Source organism: Syngnathus acus, chromosome 5 (genome assembly GCF_901709675.1).
Source record: "Syngnathus acus chromosome 5, fSynAcu1.2, whole genome shotgun sequence".
Taxonomy (NCBI): Eukaryota; Metazoa; Chordata; class Actinopteri; order Syngnathiformes; family Syngnathidae; genus Syngnathus; species Syngnathus acus.
Window position 1 is genome coordinate 2,889,741 of NC_051091.1, and position 15,635 is coordinate 2,905,375.

The 15,635-nt window shown below is 43.1% G+C and overlaps 1 protein-coding gene across 3 annotated transcripts in view; it reads left to right on the plus strand.

The window, feature by feature from the left end:
* The window catches only part of igsf21a (immunoglobin superfamily, member 21a), a 100,789-nt gene that overhangs the window by 62,499 nt on the left and 22,655 nt on the right, over positions 1-15,635 (plus strand). For all 3 annotated transcript variants that reach the window (XM_037251914.1, XM_037251915.1, XM_037251916.1), the window contains one exon: positions 12,532-12,647. In XM_037251914.1, coding sequence (XP_037107809.1) covers positions 12,532-12,647 — 116 coding nt within the window. The remainder of the gene's footprint in view (positions 1-12,531; positions 12,648-15,635) is intronic.

Here is a 15,635-nt window from a genome sequence, read left to right on the forward strand (position 1 = left end):
AATTATATTTGGAGTTGGCGACACCAAGGCGTACGGAAATGTGAGCGTATTCACACACTTTGATTGGATAGTCAGAGAGTGTACTAGCAATTTGCATCTGTAGCGAACTGCACAAGCAAAGATATTGTTGGGTTGATTTAATAGCTGTTTTGTCAACCCACAATGGCTGAAGGAGGAGAAGAAATGGATTTGGTTGCAGATTTACTGTCAAAGCCATTTTCAAGACGGACATCCCCGTGTCCACTGCTTCTGTTGAACGGACATTCTCAGCCCTAAAGCAAATTAAAACTTATGCCAGAAATACGACAGGGCAGGCTCGACTTTCAGCAGAAAAGGACTTCTTGATGGAACTGAAAGGCACGGATAATCTGCACGACAGAGTAATTGAAATCTTCTTGAGGAAAGAAAGGAGGATGGATTTTGTGTACAAATAATCAGGATTTTTGATGAGTAAAATGTTGCTATATTCCTAAATAATATTGCAATTTTATCAGGTTATTTTTAATGCTTTTTTATGTGTGTTGCAGCTGTACCTGCAGTAGAAGTTTTATAGCCATAAAATACTTATTGAGGGTTGGATCAATTCAGACGAAGCACTACTTAAGACCTCGGTATGATTTGCATGACCCGCTACTGATTTCTACACATGAATAGCAATAAAAGGAGACGAACGAATCATTTAAATGGAAAATGGCAATTATTTTTCAGCTTTAATACTGTAAGTCAAAAGTCAACAAATTGGCATAAAATAGAGAGAAAAAGAGAAAACTTGAATACAATAAAACCTAATCCTCTCATGGGAAAAGTTGTTCACAACTTGTATTCACAACTATCGACTTCTTTGCTGAGGCAAATTATACCACATGTAATCTTTTCCCCTCATATTTGCCATATGCCGCCGCAGTGTGACTTTGGCCGCCACCATGCTGCAACTTAATTGACTGCTGTGTCGACCCGATGAGCCCTCGGAGGGACTGGCGCGGCACGCCGGGGAGTAATGCAGCAAGAGTTCAAAATAGCATCAAAAAAGGCAAAAGACTTTCCCCAGTAAAAGACTGGAACCACTAATAAATTGTTGACTCATGTTCATCCAGTCTCCCTACGGGAGCTCCTGACGATTCACTATTCAGAAAAATAAAATGAATAAATAAATGAATCAAAAAAATATCAATGGTCTACATTTGTCATCTGTGGCAGCAACAGCAAAATAAAATACAAGAAAAATAATAACTCAAACATTACAAAATAAATCAACAGTATCACACCATACAATTGAATATCAATGAACTAAACATCTAATTAAATGAAGTAGAAAAATACAGCATCGTTTATCTTCTGCACAGAGGCAGCCACTGGATTACAATAACATGAACGATACAATAAATATACAATAATAAGTAAATAAATCAACGCTATCCGATATAGCTCGCTACATAAAAGCTGACACTGACAAAACTCTGTGTAATAAAGTGAAGTTGTAAAAAAAAGCAAAATCAACATCATCAAATAGTGTCTAGAGAAGCATTCTGTGGGTATGCAAGGGAAACCAATTATATTAAAAGTTAGGCATAATTAATATAATGTGTAATGTGCCAACTCATTGACGGTGTGAATGGGATTGTTTTGTCTCCTCGTGTTCCCTCCAACTGACTGGCGATCAATCCAGTGTGTACTTTTTTCTTTTCACCCAAAGTTAGTTGGCATAGGCTCCAGCTTCTTATCACAGCCTTGAACACAATAAAGAGTACATAGAAAATGAATAAATTCATTTAATACTAGCGAATAGCAGTGGGCTAAGATATGAATCTTGGGGAACACCATTACACGCAATAGTATTCAAAAATAATTCTAGTTTTGTTCTGGCATTGTAACCTTTTGTATAATAAAACCCAGTGGAGTGATTTTTATTTCATGGAAGAATGTGCAGAGCTAAAGTGTAACGTGGGAGTAGGTGCACCGAAATACAGTTTGCAGCTTCATGTGTGCCAAAGTCAATATGTTTGTCAGATTGCCCCCAACCACGGTAAGCGTGCCCTGTAAATGATTCCTTATTTTCCATATAATGAACTTTCTTTCCTTCTCTCTGCGCTGGCTGCCCGCCCGCTGCATGTGACATTGCCTCCAAGCACATTCACACTTTTTCTTAGTATGACTGAATACCTGCGGAATCAAAACGGGCCTGATTTGCAACTAGAGCCGAGGTATTTCAATCGTTTTTCTTTTCCTTTTTTTTTTTTTTTCTCGTTTGCTTTCATGAATGTGAACACGTCGCATTTGCTAGCTCACTCAAAATGATGCTTCGGCCATTACTTTTCATCACATCATTTAGCGAGTGCTTTGTCCAAAGCCCTTTCCAATAATACCATTCATCTCTCTCATAATTTCATATTAGGTCGTCTGTGCTGCATATGTTGTGCTTGGAAGTTTCACAGGTGCCCCCAAAAAGCAGATGGCCACTGCCCACACTGAATCAAATACTTTTTGTAACTGACGCCCATTACGTTTCCAAAAGATTGACATCTTTCACCTTTACAGCAATGGATTTGTTTTTGGATATTTTCTTGCAGCGCTCACCTATCGGTTCGAAGCACTACAATCTTCATATTGTACAATATAACATGACTTTAAACTCTTGGGTGGCTCGAAGCGGCGCCTCCTTTGCGCCGGTAAGAATTGCCAATAATCATTGCAGTGAGAATAAAACCCGGCAATTTCTCAGTGACTCCAAACTATGCCGCCTATTTGCATTCGCACGTCTGTCAGGGAAATGGAGAAGTGTGCTTTTGCATGGAAATGTGCTCAGACAAATAACCAACGTACAGACTGCATTCTAACACTCCCGCCTTGTTTTGTTTTTTTCCCCATTGATTAGCACATGTCACTCAGGTCCTTGAAACAAAAAGCCTCACAGCACGGCCGCTTCCAGACTCACTGGGAGTCTTAAATGCAATTGCTGCTGCATTATTTTACCATTTAAAACAGCTCATCAAAAAGTCTGAGCTCGAAGTAGTATGAATTCTTTTGCCAGTGTCGTAAAATCGTCAATGTTGAAAATCGACATTTCTTGGCACTAGCTGTGAACTGACAGAACAACGTAGACTCGCTCATGCTAATGCGGTCCTCGCTTTTTGACAGATGCTACATTGGATTTTATATACTGTATGTTTTACTTTATTAGCCTATCTCCCTGCAACAAAGAGCCTTAAACATGACATTTACGGGTTCTCTTCTATTATGCATCATTTTCATTTGTGCCACTAAAACGTTAAGGTCAAGGCTATATAGTAGCAAATAAAGAGGTCACATTTAGCTTAATGCCACTTAAATGTTAAGATCAAGGTGATAAGTCATGATACCATCGTTGGGAGAATGGTATAGCCATTAAATCAAAAGACATGATGCTTCTCGTCTTTGTTTGCCATTAGCTTAAAGGCGTATTCGGTAGCAACCTTTTTCCAAGGTCACTTTAGGTTGTACCTTTTATTTAGTTTGAAAGCATCAGTTCGCTGACACCCATCACCCTTTGCAAACTCGTTGGGATTTCCAACTATTAGGCAATTAATTCTAGCCTTGAAATTTTCAAAGCAAAGGCCTCACATCTAATTGCGAATGTTTGCCAGCCTGCCGAGTGTGAAATGGTTCAAGTACAAAATGTGATTTCTGGCCAGAGTAATTCTCTAGGCTGCCTTAGTCAAAGATTCATTTTGTCAGAAGAGAAATTTAAAAGAAATGGACTAGCTTTAATTCGCTGACAATGGACGCTGCCAAACAGTATGTGTGTGTGTGTGTGTGGGGGGGGGGGGATGTCATAAAACATTCAGCCCTGGCTACTGGCTTGCCAACAGCTCACAGTACAATGAGTCTCCTGAAGAATGTTTTCAATGCGGAAAGAGCTGTTTTGTTGTTTTGCTAACGTGCAGCCACAGACGTAAGCAAAATCAACACCAGTTCATTCATGAATGTTTAGCAGGTGGAGATGAAATCACACTTACAATACTATTTCCATGCAAATTTTTTTTTTTTTCTTGTGTGGCACATGTAGACAACTGCTGAGATGACGTTACATGCCTGTCTTAACGTATCCTTGTCGTATGGACTTATGTCTTTTATTGAAGGAAATGTCAAAATGCAAAACAACGCCTTATACAAGTACATCTCGACATCACGTATGCAAAGTGGTGTCTCATACCTTCATCTTCTGGATAAATCCTTCTCATCAAAGTTCCCACAACGATAATGAACTGTAAACCGTAAGCGCTTATGTTTAAGTGCTTTGCAAACAAAACGAGATCATCCAAAGAGTCGTCTGCCACTTGTGACTAAACGGGTGGGAGAGTTTGCACCAAGAGAAAATTGCCGCAATGTGTTTAAAGTCGTTGTGAGGGGGGAAGTTTGTTCCAATATTTGCTTGGTAAATGTTGGAAATGAAAGTTAGCAGAATGCAGCTGCACCACGTCTGTCTCTTTGAATGCAGTTTATGGAATATAACTTTTGTTGTAATCAAAATTCACCAATATGACCCTTTTTTTTTTTAAATGTAATACATTTTTAACAGTCATTTTAAGAGGGCAGGGATAATTTAACAAAAACTTTTAAATGAGGAATTTGCCATTTTGGGGTAATCTACCAATTTACCAAAAACCACGTGACTCTTAGTAATTCATTCATGAGGATTTTTGTTCAACACAATCATCCACAACAGCATTAGCACATTATGACAAGCTACTCTGAGTGGCCGATATTTTTTCTGGCGAGGGAGACGTCGTTTTACATCCGTTTGAGGCCGCTGCATGAATGGACACTGGCATTCCAGCTTAATAATTGAGTGTGACACAATAGAAGAGTGACTTGAGGCCAATCCTGCAACACAGTGCCGCTCTGTCTGCTTAGTGTACAGCGGGATGCCGCAAGATAATATTAGCCGTGACTGCAGTGAGTGGCGCTCGCTCACATAAAATATTTGCCAAACATAAACACAGCGGGAAATGCAGTTATTGGTCGCGATTGCCACTTTGTATCAGTCAAATGGATTTGAGTTGGACACTTCAAGCACATCCCTGAGGGAATTCACGGACATTGCGAAGAAAAGTACTAATCTGCATTTTGTTTCTTCATCGAGCGTCTTTTAAGATGTTACTCGTGCAGTTATTGGAGGTGCTTCAAAGACAACACGCTGTTCCAGCCCAGTGGAAAAATGGTAAACAGCCACCTCGGGGATTTAGCATTAGCCTTAGCGCGTTTCATCATTATTGCAACGCGGACCTGCATTGCATTCGGAATAAAATATCACCTCGGTCCAATAAAAGGCCTCACTCGTGCAGGAACCTGAAAAGTCCCGAGATGCTGGATGAACTCCACAAAAATGTTGTTTCAATGGAAAATCATAAAAGAAAAAATGATTCACCATCTAATTACCGCTGGACTTAATTGTGCGAGATAAGCATCTCTTTTTAATTTACGTCATCAAAAGGTGAAGGTAATCAATGTCATTCTGGTGTATTAAATAACGAAAAAACTCAAATCCCTCTTCCACGTTCAGCAATTTGTCTTTGTCATCATGTCCCCATCAACAACCTTTGCGTGTCAGCTTGAAATATGAATTCGGCCCGTGTTATTTCGATGTTTGCCGAGCTGAAGGCGTTTGACGTGAATTCTCCCAGCTCGCCCTCGAAATTAGCGGTTGTTAAAAATCGCAATCAACATGTCGCATGTGCGGCCAAGCCTCGCTGACACTCTTACCCAGAAATGTGTTAGAGACCCCGCCCCCGGCCATATTGGAGCTCCCTTCGTACTGTACATGGACTCGGCTGCCAAGTAGATGGCAGTAGCACGCGTGTGCGGTGTGTTTTGGGTCGGGGCTTGAGTGTGTTTTGGAGAAGAGGAAAGGTAAACAGGCCAAACAGGGACAGATTGCTTACCCTAAAGCCGGCGTCCTTGGGCAAAACCAAATGGACTTAAGGGAGGAAAGTGCCAGCCACAACATAATTAATGCCAGCCAGTATGCAGGGTGAGTCCCATCTGCTCGCAAGGAGGCAGAGAAAGAAATAAACAAACAGCTTTTTTGTCCGCTCTCAGCCTTCAAAGTGGCATTTGTCCCTCTCGTCCTCATTGCAAAAAGGTGAGGGACTGGAGTCATGTGACTTGACTCAATCTCGTGTATTTTAGAACACCGGAGTAGCTGAGCTAAAAATAATACAAGACTTGACTTTTAGACTTGAAGAAGACTCGACAAGTCTTTCCTTTTGACAGTACATTTGAAAAGCGTCATTTTCAAAGAAGTGTGCCGCTTGCTTTGTTTTTTTGGAGCAATTATTTTTCTTTGCATGTAGCGCAAGCAAACCTGGCAAGCCACCAGTATGCACCCAATTAGGCAAGTAACATATTTGGGTTCAAGGATTATGCTTTTGATAAAATCGGGAAAAGGAGAATGGCACCGTTTCAGGTATTCAGTTCAAGACACATCGTCGAACATCCTGTCACCATCAAACCCACAAAGACAGATAAGCTACGTTAACTTTGCAATTTAGAGAACTGGTCAAACAACAACAAACTTTATATTGAGGAAGACAATGGTCTTGTTTTGGAAGCATAAAAAAAACCAATGTGATTATCGATATATTAGAAGAGTTTAATTCAGGGGTGTCAAACTCATTTCACATTGTGGGCCACATACGGCCTCGGTAGATGTCTAGTGGGCCGGACCATTAAAATACCATACTATGCTATAAATAACCAAAATATCACGTCTTTCCTTTTTTTTTTTGGTGTAAAGAAGCAGAAGAACATTAAGAAAACGTTGAAATTTAATGAACGTCATATTTTTCGCTGTGAAGAGTCTAATAGTGGCGTTGAATATTATATTCCTTCAATACCGAAACTTGTTGCAAACACACCAATCACAAAGGTTTTCCGTGCTTATCTATAAATAAATAGGACGTGGTCCATTTTTCATTGAAACTTCTACAAGTCAAGTCAAGTCAAGTTTATTTATATAGCCCTAAATCACAAACAAGTATCAAAGGGCGTCACATATACATAAGATTGACAATTATTCTCAAACATCCCCTGATCTTAAACTCCCAGGAGGGCAAGGAAAAACTCGTATCTGCTTTCCTCCGTTTGGATAATGACATTCTGGCTAATGAGGGTGTAGGGGAGGGGTAGAGACCAGGGTGGAAACAACGTTGTAACAAGCAGCAATTGGTGCATTGCTACCGTCTGCTGTGTTGGGTCTGACTTCTCTGATCAAAACAATGTTGTCTTCTACTCTGATCAAAACACTGTGCCCCAGAGCGGATAATCCATGAATTGCATATTATTAAAAATATGAATTCCGTGTCTTTTATGCATTTGATCACTTTTAAATTATCCTGCGGGCCTGATCGAACGCGGGCCTGATCGACCCTCCTTGTATGTTTGACACCCCAAGCTTAATTCCTTTTGTGACGACGGGAAGTAGTCATTTCCCTACGAACCAGCAGCATTTGCGGACTAGCGTTGCACGCGAGCGCCGCAAGTGTCCTAAAATGATGTCCACTTGAGGGAAGCGAAGCAGCTGCCGTGGCTCAGTGACGCCTCGGTGCCACCATATGCTCTCCTATATGAACACATGGACGCTTTTCTTCAAGAGTAAAATCCAAAGCACACAGGCGCGTTGCTCGCAAGCTCGCTGGAATTCCACGGCCGTAATCAATTCACATGCAAGTCACTCGTCATATGTAACCCAAGGGGCCGGTGGTCCTTAAATTGCTATTTGAGGTTTTGACCTATGGGAAACAATATCCCCTCCAGTCGGAGCTGTTTAAGACGAGGTCTGTTGACGTCTATTGTATCTCAGGCTTCCAATGTTCAGATTCCAGCGTCTGCCCTCCCGGAATCTGCGACAGAAGCCTCTCGGCTGTGGCTTTTGTTTTGCTCAGATTAATGGGATTTGGAGCCCGACTGCGTCTTGAGCTTTCCTCCGTCTAGTAATTAGCATGTAGCCGAACGTCAGGGAGCAGCGGTATGGCCCGTAGCCGCCTTCCCCAACTTGCCTCACATCCTCCGGCCTGTGAGATTTTGCGGGATCATACAACTGGCTCAAGACTCAAGCAATTAACTTTGAATGGATTAGGTGAAAGAGTCAATTAACTTGCCAATTTGAATTTCTAATTGCTTAATGTGCAGTAATGGATATTTCTCTTTCCGCTCGACACCCTGACCCCATCTATTCGCTTTTGTGTCTGCAATTCTCATCTGGCAAAGGAAAGAGAATCTCCAAAGTTTCCAATTCCCCTCCAACCTTTGATTATCGTACGTAGGAACCACAAAGAAGCACAAATTGGGTGTGGAGGCAGTGTTGTGACTGAAGGACACTGAAGACTGCCCAGGTCCTTTGTCTCTTAGCATCAGCGTCGCCAAGCTCGGCAGGTAATGGCATCCGTGGCGAGCGCTTGCCAAGTGTGATCGCGTCCCCACTCCTGATGCCTCTGCGGACAGGCGACACACCTCTTTGGTCTCACGCCTAGAGGGACAACATAAAACCGCTGCCATGTCACTAAAAAAGATAAATACGCCTGTATCCATTCGGGGATACGGTGCTGATGCTTCTACGCGCTCCAGGGTTGAGTTGGTTCTGTTCTTTAATCTGCCTCACCAAATATTTACAAAGACAGACTTCCGGGTTTGCCGCTGGTGAGTGGCGAAGTTCTCGGAGGCGCCCGCCACTGTGTGACTGATATTAAATATTTTACACACACATTTCAACTTGACTTTTTGTTTTCCCTGATTTATGAATGATCTAGCCCCATCTATATTTCATTCATGGATGACTATTTCTGCTAGCCGCTTTGAATGAAGCCCCAGAGACGTAGACTACAGGCCAGGCTTTTCGTACAAGGGGGATGTTGGGAGTGTTTCTTGCGAGTCCAGCTGTCTCTGGAGCTTGAAGCCCCTAATTACGAGTCCAGAGGAAGCTCTCTCGCGGGAGCAATAAATGTTCTCTTGTTCCCATCCCATTTGCCACGTGCTTCCCCCCGCCCCCTCCGCCCCCCTCCCTCTTTTCATGCCGATTGATGTCAGGGTAAGAGAGCAAAAGGACGAAGAAGAGGAGGTGAAAAGGGTCATGGAAGGGAGTGAGCGGAATGGATGCTGGGGCAAAAGGACTGTGCTGTCGCATGCGTAGTTTGTGAGCGTCGAGTGGCCCACGCAGCCGCATGAAAGCCGACAGTCGTCTTATAGAAACCAAGTGGCCGCTGTCTATTTACTTAAACTTGAATGAGGGTTGACACCATCAGGAATTTCACCATCACTGAACAGTGAGTTCAAAGAAGAAAAATAGAACTGACACCAAGTGAAATGCATTGGGGCAAAGGCTAATCTGACCCAAAAGACCAAAAGAGAACAAATGAAATAAAATGAAAGCTTAAGAGATACAAAAGATGTAAAGATACAAGAAATGTCTTGCAAATATTTTTTGATATGTTGAATGTGATGATAGCCTTCTCTCACTTGACACCAATTTCATCTTTTCTATTAGCCACGGCCATTTTATGACATTAGATAAATCCACGACATATGACACATAAATCCACAACTAGCTGAATGTTAAGCAAGCAGCTGAGAATGACCTGCGCAGAAATAAATAGGTACTAACATAAATTGCAAACCACATCTTGATAGACCTTGTCATCACATGAATAAAAAGAGTTCTCAGCGTTCTGTATCCAAGGTCCTCTGAGTAGGCGCATGAAAGAAGACATGTGATCACAGCGTATATTTTGTTTTCCGTTACAAAGAACATTTTCACCAATGGCCTTGATCCACGGGCTGCTTTGCAGAGTGCAACTATGAGCTTCCAATAACATCCCGTCTGCTTTGCTCCATTTTTGCGGGGAAACCATCATTTGAATCCCAAGCCAGAACTAATCATCTCGGCAGCACCGTGCCCATATGCTCTCATTTAAGAATATAAGATGGGCAGCCGGAGTTACTGGCGTTAATGAAAACATAGCCGGTGCTTCTCATCTGCCCAAATCACATCAGCTGCACCTGCGCACCCAAAGCGGGCGTGCAGGATTCCCTCGATGAGGCGTGGTTGGTAATTGCCGGCAACATGCACGCAAGCTGTCGCTGGCGTGCACCTTCCCAAAAGAATACGAGAATAACACAAGATGCAACAAGTCGCCCCCAGCGTGTCTATGAGCGTGATATAGATAAGATACAGTTGTTGTTTCGATAAACACAGTAAATTGTGAGACAGATAGCAAGGACACAATGGGGCTTTTATGGAGGATCCAAAAGAGCAGCTTTCCGCCTAGATGCGAATCTTGACTGTATTGTGCACGCTCACGTCTTTGGCCACCGCCAGCTCAGCGTTGTTGTTTAAACGGCCTGTGGCACAGCAGCCATTTTCACAAAGCAAACCAGTATGGCATGTTCAGATAGCAGGATTTGGGCAAAAACCAAAGCAAAAAAGCTCCACAAATTAATTCATTTGCTGCCGTGGATGTTTTTATTCGGAATACGACTGTTGACTGCTACTGACGGATTTATTCGTCAAGTATATTCTTCAAATATTATTTTGTAACTGTCTGGACGCGGTCTTCAAGCCTGGTCATCGAGTTCTGGTGCCTTGAAGTTTTTAAGGCATTTTTACAGGATAGTTGGTCTTGAATTGAAGTTCCAAACCAGTGTAATGGTTTAAGGCAGAGTTTGGAAATGCCTTGGGATGTAGCCTTGAGGACAAAAATGTACTGCTACTGAGACATTGTGACAGTCTTGAATAAATTCTGTCTTGAAGCCAACAGAGAGGACAAATGAATGTCATATCCGCAGGCGGCGTCACAAGCGCTTACCTGATGCGAGTCAATGTGATTAACAATTCACGGCAAAATATCAGAAGCAAAGACAATTGCGATTCCAGCCGAGATGTTTCTGCCTCTGCGCTGCATGAAAGCCGAGCTGCTTTCATTATGTCGGCGGAAGGCGAGAGTTGGAATTTTTAAATTCGCTCTTCAATGTTTAAAGATTTATTTTTCCCAAAAGTTTCTGGCCTTTTGAAATTTCCCTTTCTTAGAGAAGTTTTTATCTTGTTTTGCACAGCTGGCCCTGCTGCTTGAACATGTCGGTTGCGTTCTGACTGACTGCGATGCAAGTGAGTGCATGACTTGCTGAGGAACCGACCCGATCGAGGCAAGAACGCAGTCGCAGAGCTGAAGGAGCGACTCGGACAAACGCCAGAATCTGCGTCCGGGCTATTATTCTGCCGGTGCCGCTCGGCCTCGTGTGGTGGGAAACGAGAGCGTGTCGTGATCAATTATTCATTCCTGCAGTTTATGCGGCAACAAGTCAAGAGCGCTGATTGTGGAGGATTGCTGGCAAAGGTACTTGTCAGGGGATTAGTAATGATTATCTGGCCTGCCAAGGCTGGGATTGGATAGTTATTGTTGGTATTATGAATATTAATATCAAATTCATGAGAAAACCCTTTCCTCTTAAGAGCCAAATAGAATCTAATGAGCCGTTTGGCATCCAGTACAGTATGGAAGGAATTTAAGGTGAGCTTTCAACCTGGGTTGGGCTTTCGAGACTGGATTACGTTTTGAAAGAAGGCTTGAGGTTTCAAACCAAGGTTTTCAGTCACGGTTGTGCCGGCACATGGTTTCAAAATAAGACTTCAAGGCAAGGAGCCAGTGTTGTGTCTCTATTTGCGTTAAGTATATTTTGTCGGCGGGTCGCGCTACGCCGGGTTGGCAGGAAGCTAATGGAGTGTCCTAAGGTTAATTTACAAGGATATGAATGCCATCAATACGCAATTAAGGGGTGCGGCCGCATGAGGCATGCGGCCCAGCGGCCAAATCCCCAAACTGTCTTTAATCAATTCATTGCTGTGACATGTCTCCTTAAAAGCACCTGATAGATTTACGCATTAAAGCCGCCACCGTGACCTTTTCTCGTTATCCCGCGGGGGCCGCCGGATGGTCGTCTCTGACGAGAAAGCCAAAGAACCCGAGTCACTTCATCAAACCTTGGCCTGGGTTTCAAATTTGAGTTTCAAGACAGCCTGACTAGGGTGAAGCTTTCAGATTGCAATTTCAGAGTAGCTTATCAAACTTGGATTTGTGTCTCAAATGAAGGTTTAAATCTTGGCATAGTTTTATCAGATGAGAGCTTTTCTGAGTGACTGCGTCAACCTTCCGAATGAGGGAGGCTTCAATGATCCGCTCGATAAAATTGAAGCAAAAAAATAGCTCATAAAAGCCGAAGGATGCTTTTTATTTATGCGCCCGCCTCCTCGAGCCCCCTCTCTCCCCACTGCGCAAATAAACTCTCGGCCCTTGACTCTCGGTAGATATTTCCCTGAATCAGCTTTGAAATATTGATGTTGCCATTTAAGCAGCCTCGGCGGGTGTGAGGCTTTCAAATTGGTTTATTCAAGAAGCTTCATGGGATGGGTACAACCTAGAACCGGGCTGTCAATTTTGGGTTCCAACATTTTCGGACAGTCATATGTTGAATTTATGTGTGCGCTTGTTGTTTGTGTTCCTTCAGCTCCTCCAAACAACATCTCAGTGGTGGCCGAGAACACGCCGGCGCCGTTCAGTCGATATCAAGCCCAGAACTTCACACTGGTCTGCACCGCCAAGGGAGGGAAGCCCGCACCCTCCGTGAGTTGTCACTGCTGCTGATGCTCAAGAGTCCATTTTGTTAGAACGTAAAGGTCCGACCCCACAATACGCTGACAGCACAGACGACGTTGCGAAGATGTCTTAGGAAGGTGAAAGGCAGTAGTGGAAAGAAAATGCTCTTGTAAGACATCATCAGACCTTGGAATTGATTCTGTGCGTGCCTTCGAATGTGTTATGACAAAGAAGTAAGTATACGGAACTGAAAGGGAGCTTGATGTCAAAGAAGGTAGAATGAATAAATGCTCACATGGCTTGCTTTAATAATTTGACTTTAAGAAAACAGAGGTGGAATCGTCCACCTGCTGCGCTGACTTCTAAAAAGGAATTGAGTGGTTGCCATGGCGACCACAAAAAAATTCTGTGATGTGAGTGGACTAAAAGAATCGGTGGACCGGGTGTGAAAGGAACTCACATTCACAGTTTTGATGAAGCGAAGCAAATAATTCCGGTTTCCTGGTTTCCAGGTCTTGATGAGAGTTTCTAGTTTGGGTTTTCAATCAAGGCTTCAAGCCAAGGTTGGAGTTTCACGAGTATGGTGTCAAATCAACCTTTAGTCTTTGAATGGCCGTTTCTTAAAGCGTTGTAAGATTCTAATGTTAGCCCGTCTCTGGCATTTTCTCTAACGGTTAGCATGAAGCTAGCAGAGATTTTATTGCTTTTGAGTTATATCCAGTGCAATACGACAGACAGGTGACTGATTTCAAAGGGTCCACCTTTTAACTCATGTTCATCAAACTTTCAAGGCTTACGTCAAAGTGGAACCATGATGAGTTTGAGCAATACCAAAGCCTGAATTCTCGTTTTGCGAGTTCTCTCCAAAAAACAAAATCCAGGGAGAGCAATTACTGCTTGTGCATAAGTGCAGGGGGAGAAGTAGATATCTACTGCTTGCTACTTGCTGATTGAACAAGGAGCATGCTCAATCACTTGCCATAGAAATAACAACACATCACCATTTTCTGCTTTTCCAAGCAATTGTGCTATCAGCGTTCTTCCAAAGTGTGCGTGCACGCCCACGGATTATAAATAGTGTGCGCTGCAACTTCGCAAAAGTCAGCCAACTTCATAGAGTGTTTTTGTCAGAAAAGCTCATCACCCAAACATGTTGTTCACTCCAGCGGATGTGGCCCGTGCACGCATGCACGCACGCACGCACTAAATCACGAGAAGAGGTTTAATCAGCCAGCATGAGCGAGAACACCTGTGGGTAAAGGACTCGCTGTGTCTCACGGGAGGAAGTCAAACCTTGTGAGAGTGTGTGTTTTACATTTTCATTGACATCTTAATATTTCTCTACATCACATCTCCTCCGTGTTTGCGTTGGAATGATGCTTGAAATCAAGCATGAACGCAAAGCACTTGTTTTTTTGAAAATAAGGTTTTCTATGCCAGCACCAAATATTGCAAATTATTCTTGACACGCTTTAAATGTGGACACTTGTTCACAGAACGTGGCGAGCTGCCCATAAGAGCAGCAGCAGAATGGGTTGCGGTAATTCAAGTAAACGTGTAATTTGTCATCGACAGATTAATGGATTTTTAAATCCTTTTAACATTTCAGAAAGAGCTGAAGCCACGTGATTGCTGGTTTTGTGCCATTCAGACGACATGCTATGAGATAACGCAAACTTTGTTTCGACGCAGCCTGATTTTCATTTGAGTAACTATAATCTACAGCGTGTCTTAAGCATGCCACCGAAAAAAGGACAACTGGCTGAACCAAACCCGGAAATCTCCATGGCGTCCCTCGCAAATCTGCTCGAATCTCACCGAACTGCGATCTCTGATGACTTCAAGCAAACCCTGTCAGCTCTTGAGAACAAGCTCGGCTGGGTCATAAGGACAGTGGAAGATCATGAAGAGAGAGTGGAGTCACTCAAGTGTGAGGGCGACGCGCGAGAACTACGGTTGAGGGCTGCCGAGGAGGCGATTGCCAAGTTACAGGCCAAAAACGGACTAAAAAAACAAATCGATATTGAATCACGGAGCCGCAGAAACAACATCAGGGTTATCGGGTTACCCGAAAACATTGAGGGACCCAATTCGATGGCCTTCTTCACCAGGATGATTGAGGAGGTTTTCAAAGATTTTGTCGAGTCACCCTTGGAATGCGAACGAGCACACAGATCCCTGGCTAAGAAACCACCGTCTGATGTACGCCCAAGACCGGTAATCATTCATTTCCTTAAATACCAGGGAAAGGACATGATAGTCCGGTATGCACGGGCCAACAGAGGCAAGCTGATTTACATGAATCATCCTATCCTTGTCTTTGAGGACTACCCACCAGAGGTAGTGGAACAGCAAAAAAAGTACAAGGGAGTCATGTCAGAACTGTATGCGAGGGGATTAAAGTCTGGTCTACGCTACCCAACCAGGTTGCACATCAAGCTCAAGTCGAGGAAAATGAAAGACCTGGCCTCGGTGGCTGAGGCGGAGAATTACATCGCTTCCCTGCCATCGGTGACGACGAGACACCAAAACCAAGCAAACTGGTTGAAGTCAGGTAAAATGAATGACCCGGCCTCGGGGACTGAGGTGGTTAATGGCATTGCTTCCCTATCATCGGCGACGTAGAGACAGCAAGACCACGAATGCTTTCCTACGGAGTAGAGTCTCTCTCATCTTCCATGCCTCACTTGCTTCACCGGTAACCTCTATTTCGTTTTATTCCTTGACTGCATGAACAACGCCTTGAAATGGACATTTACGTCTTAAATTTTTGTTTTGAGGAATTGTTATGAGTCACGGCAACGCCCTGATTTGTTTTGTGCCTATACGGCTATGTCCAGGTGCCTATTTATTTATTATTATTTTTATTATTATTATTTATTTTTTTCTTCCTCTTGAGCTATACGTAAGATTTGCTCTAACAGCCTAACAGGAGGCTAGATCTACCTGTGTACTATTTTTTTCTTTTTTATATATATGTATGCGTGTGTGTGTGTGTGTGTATATATATATATA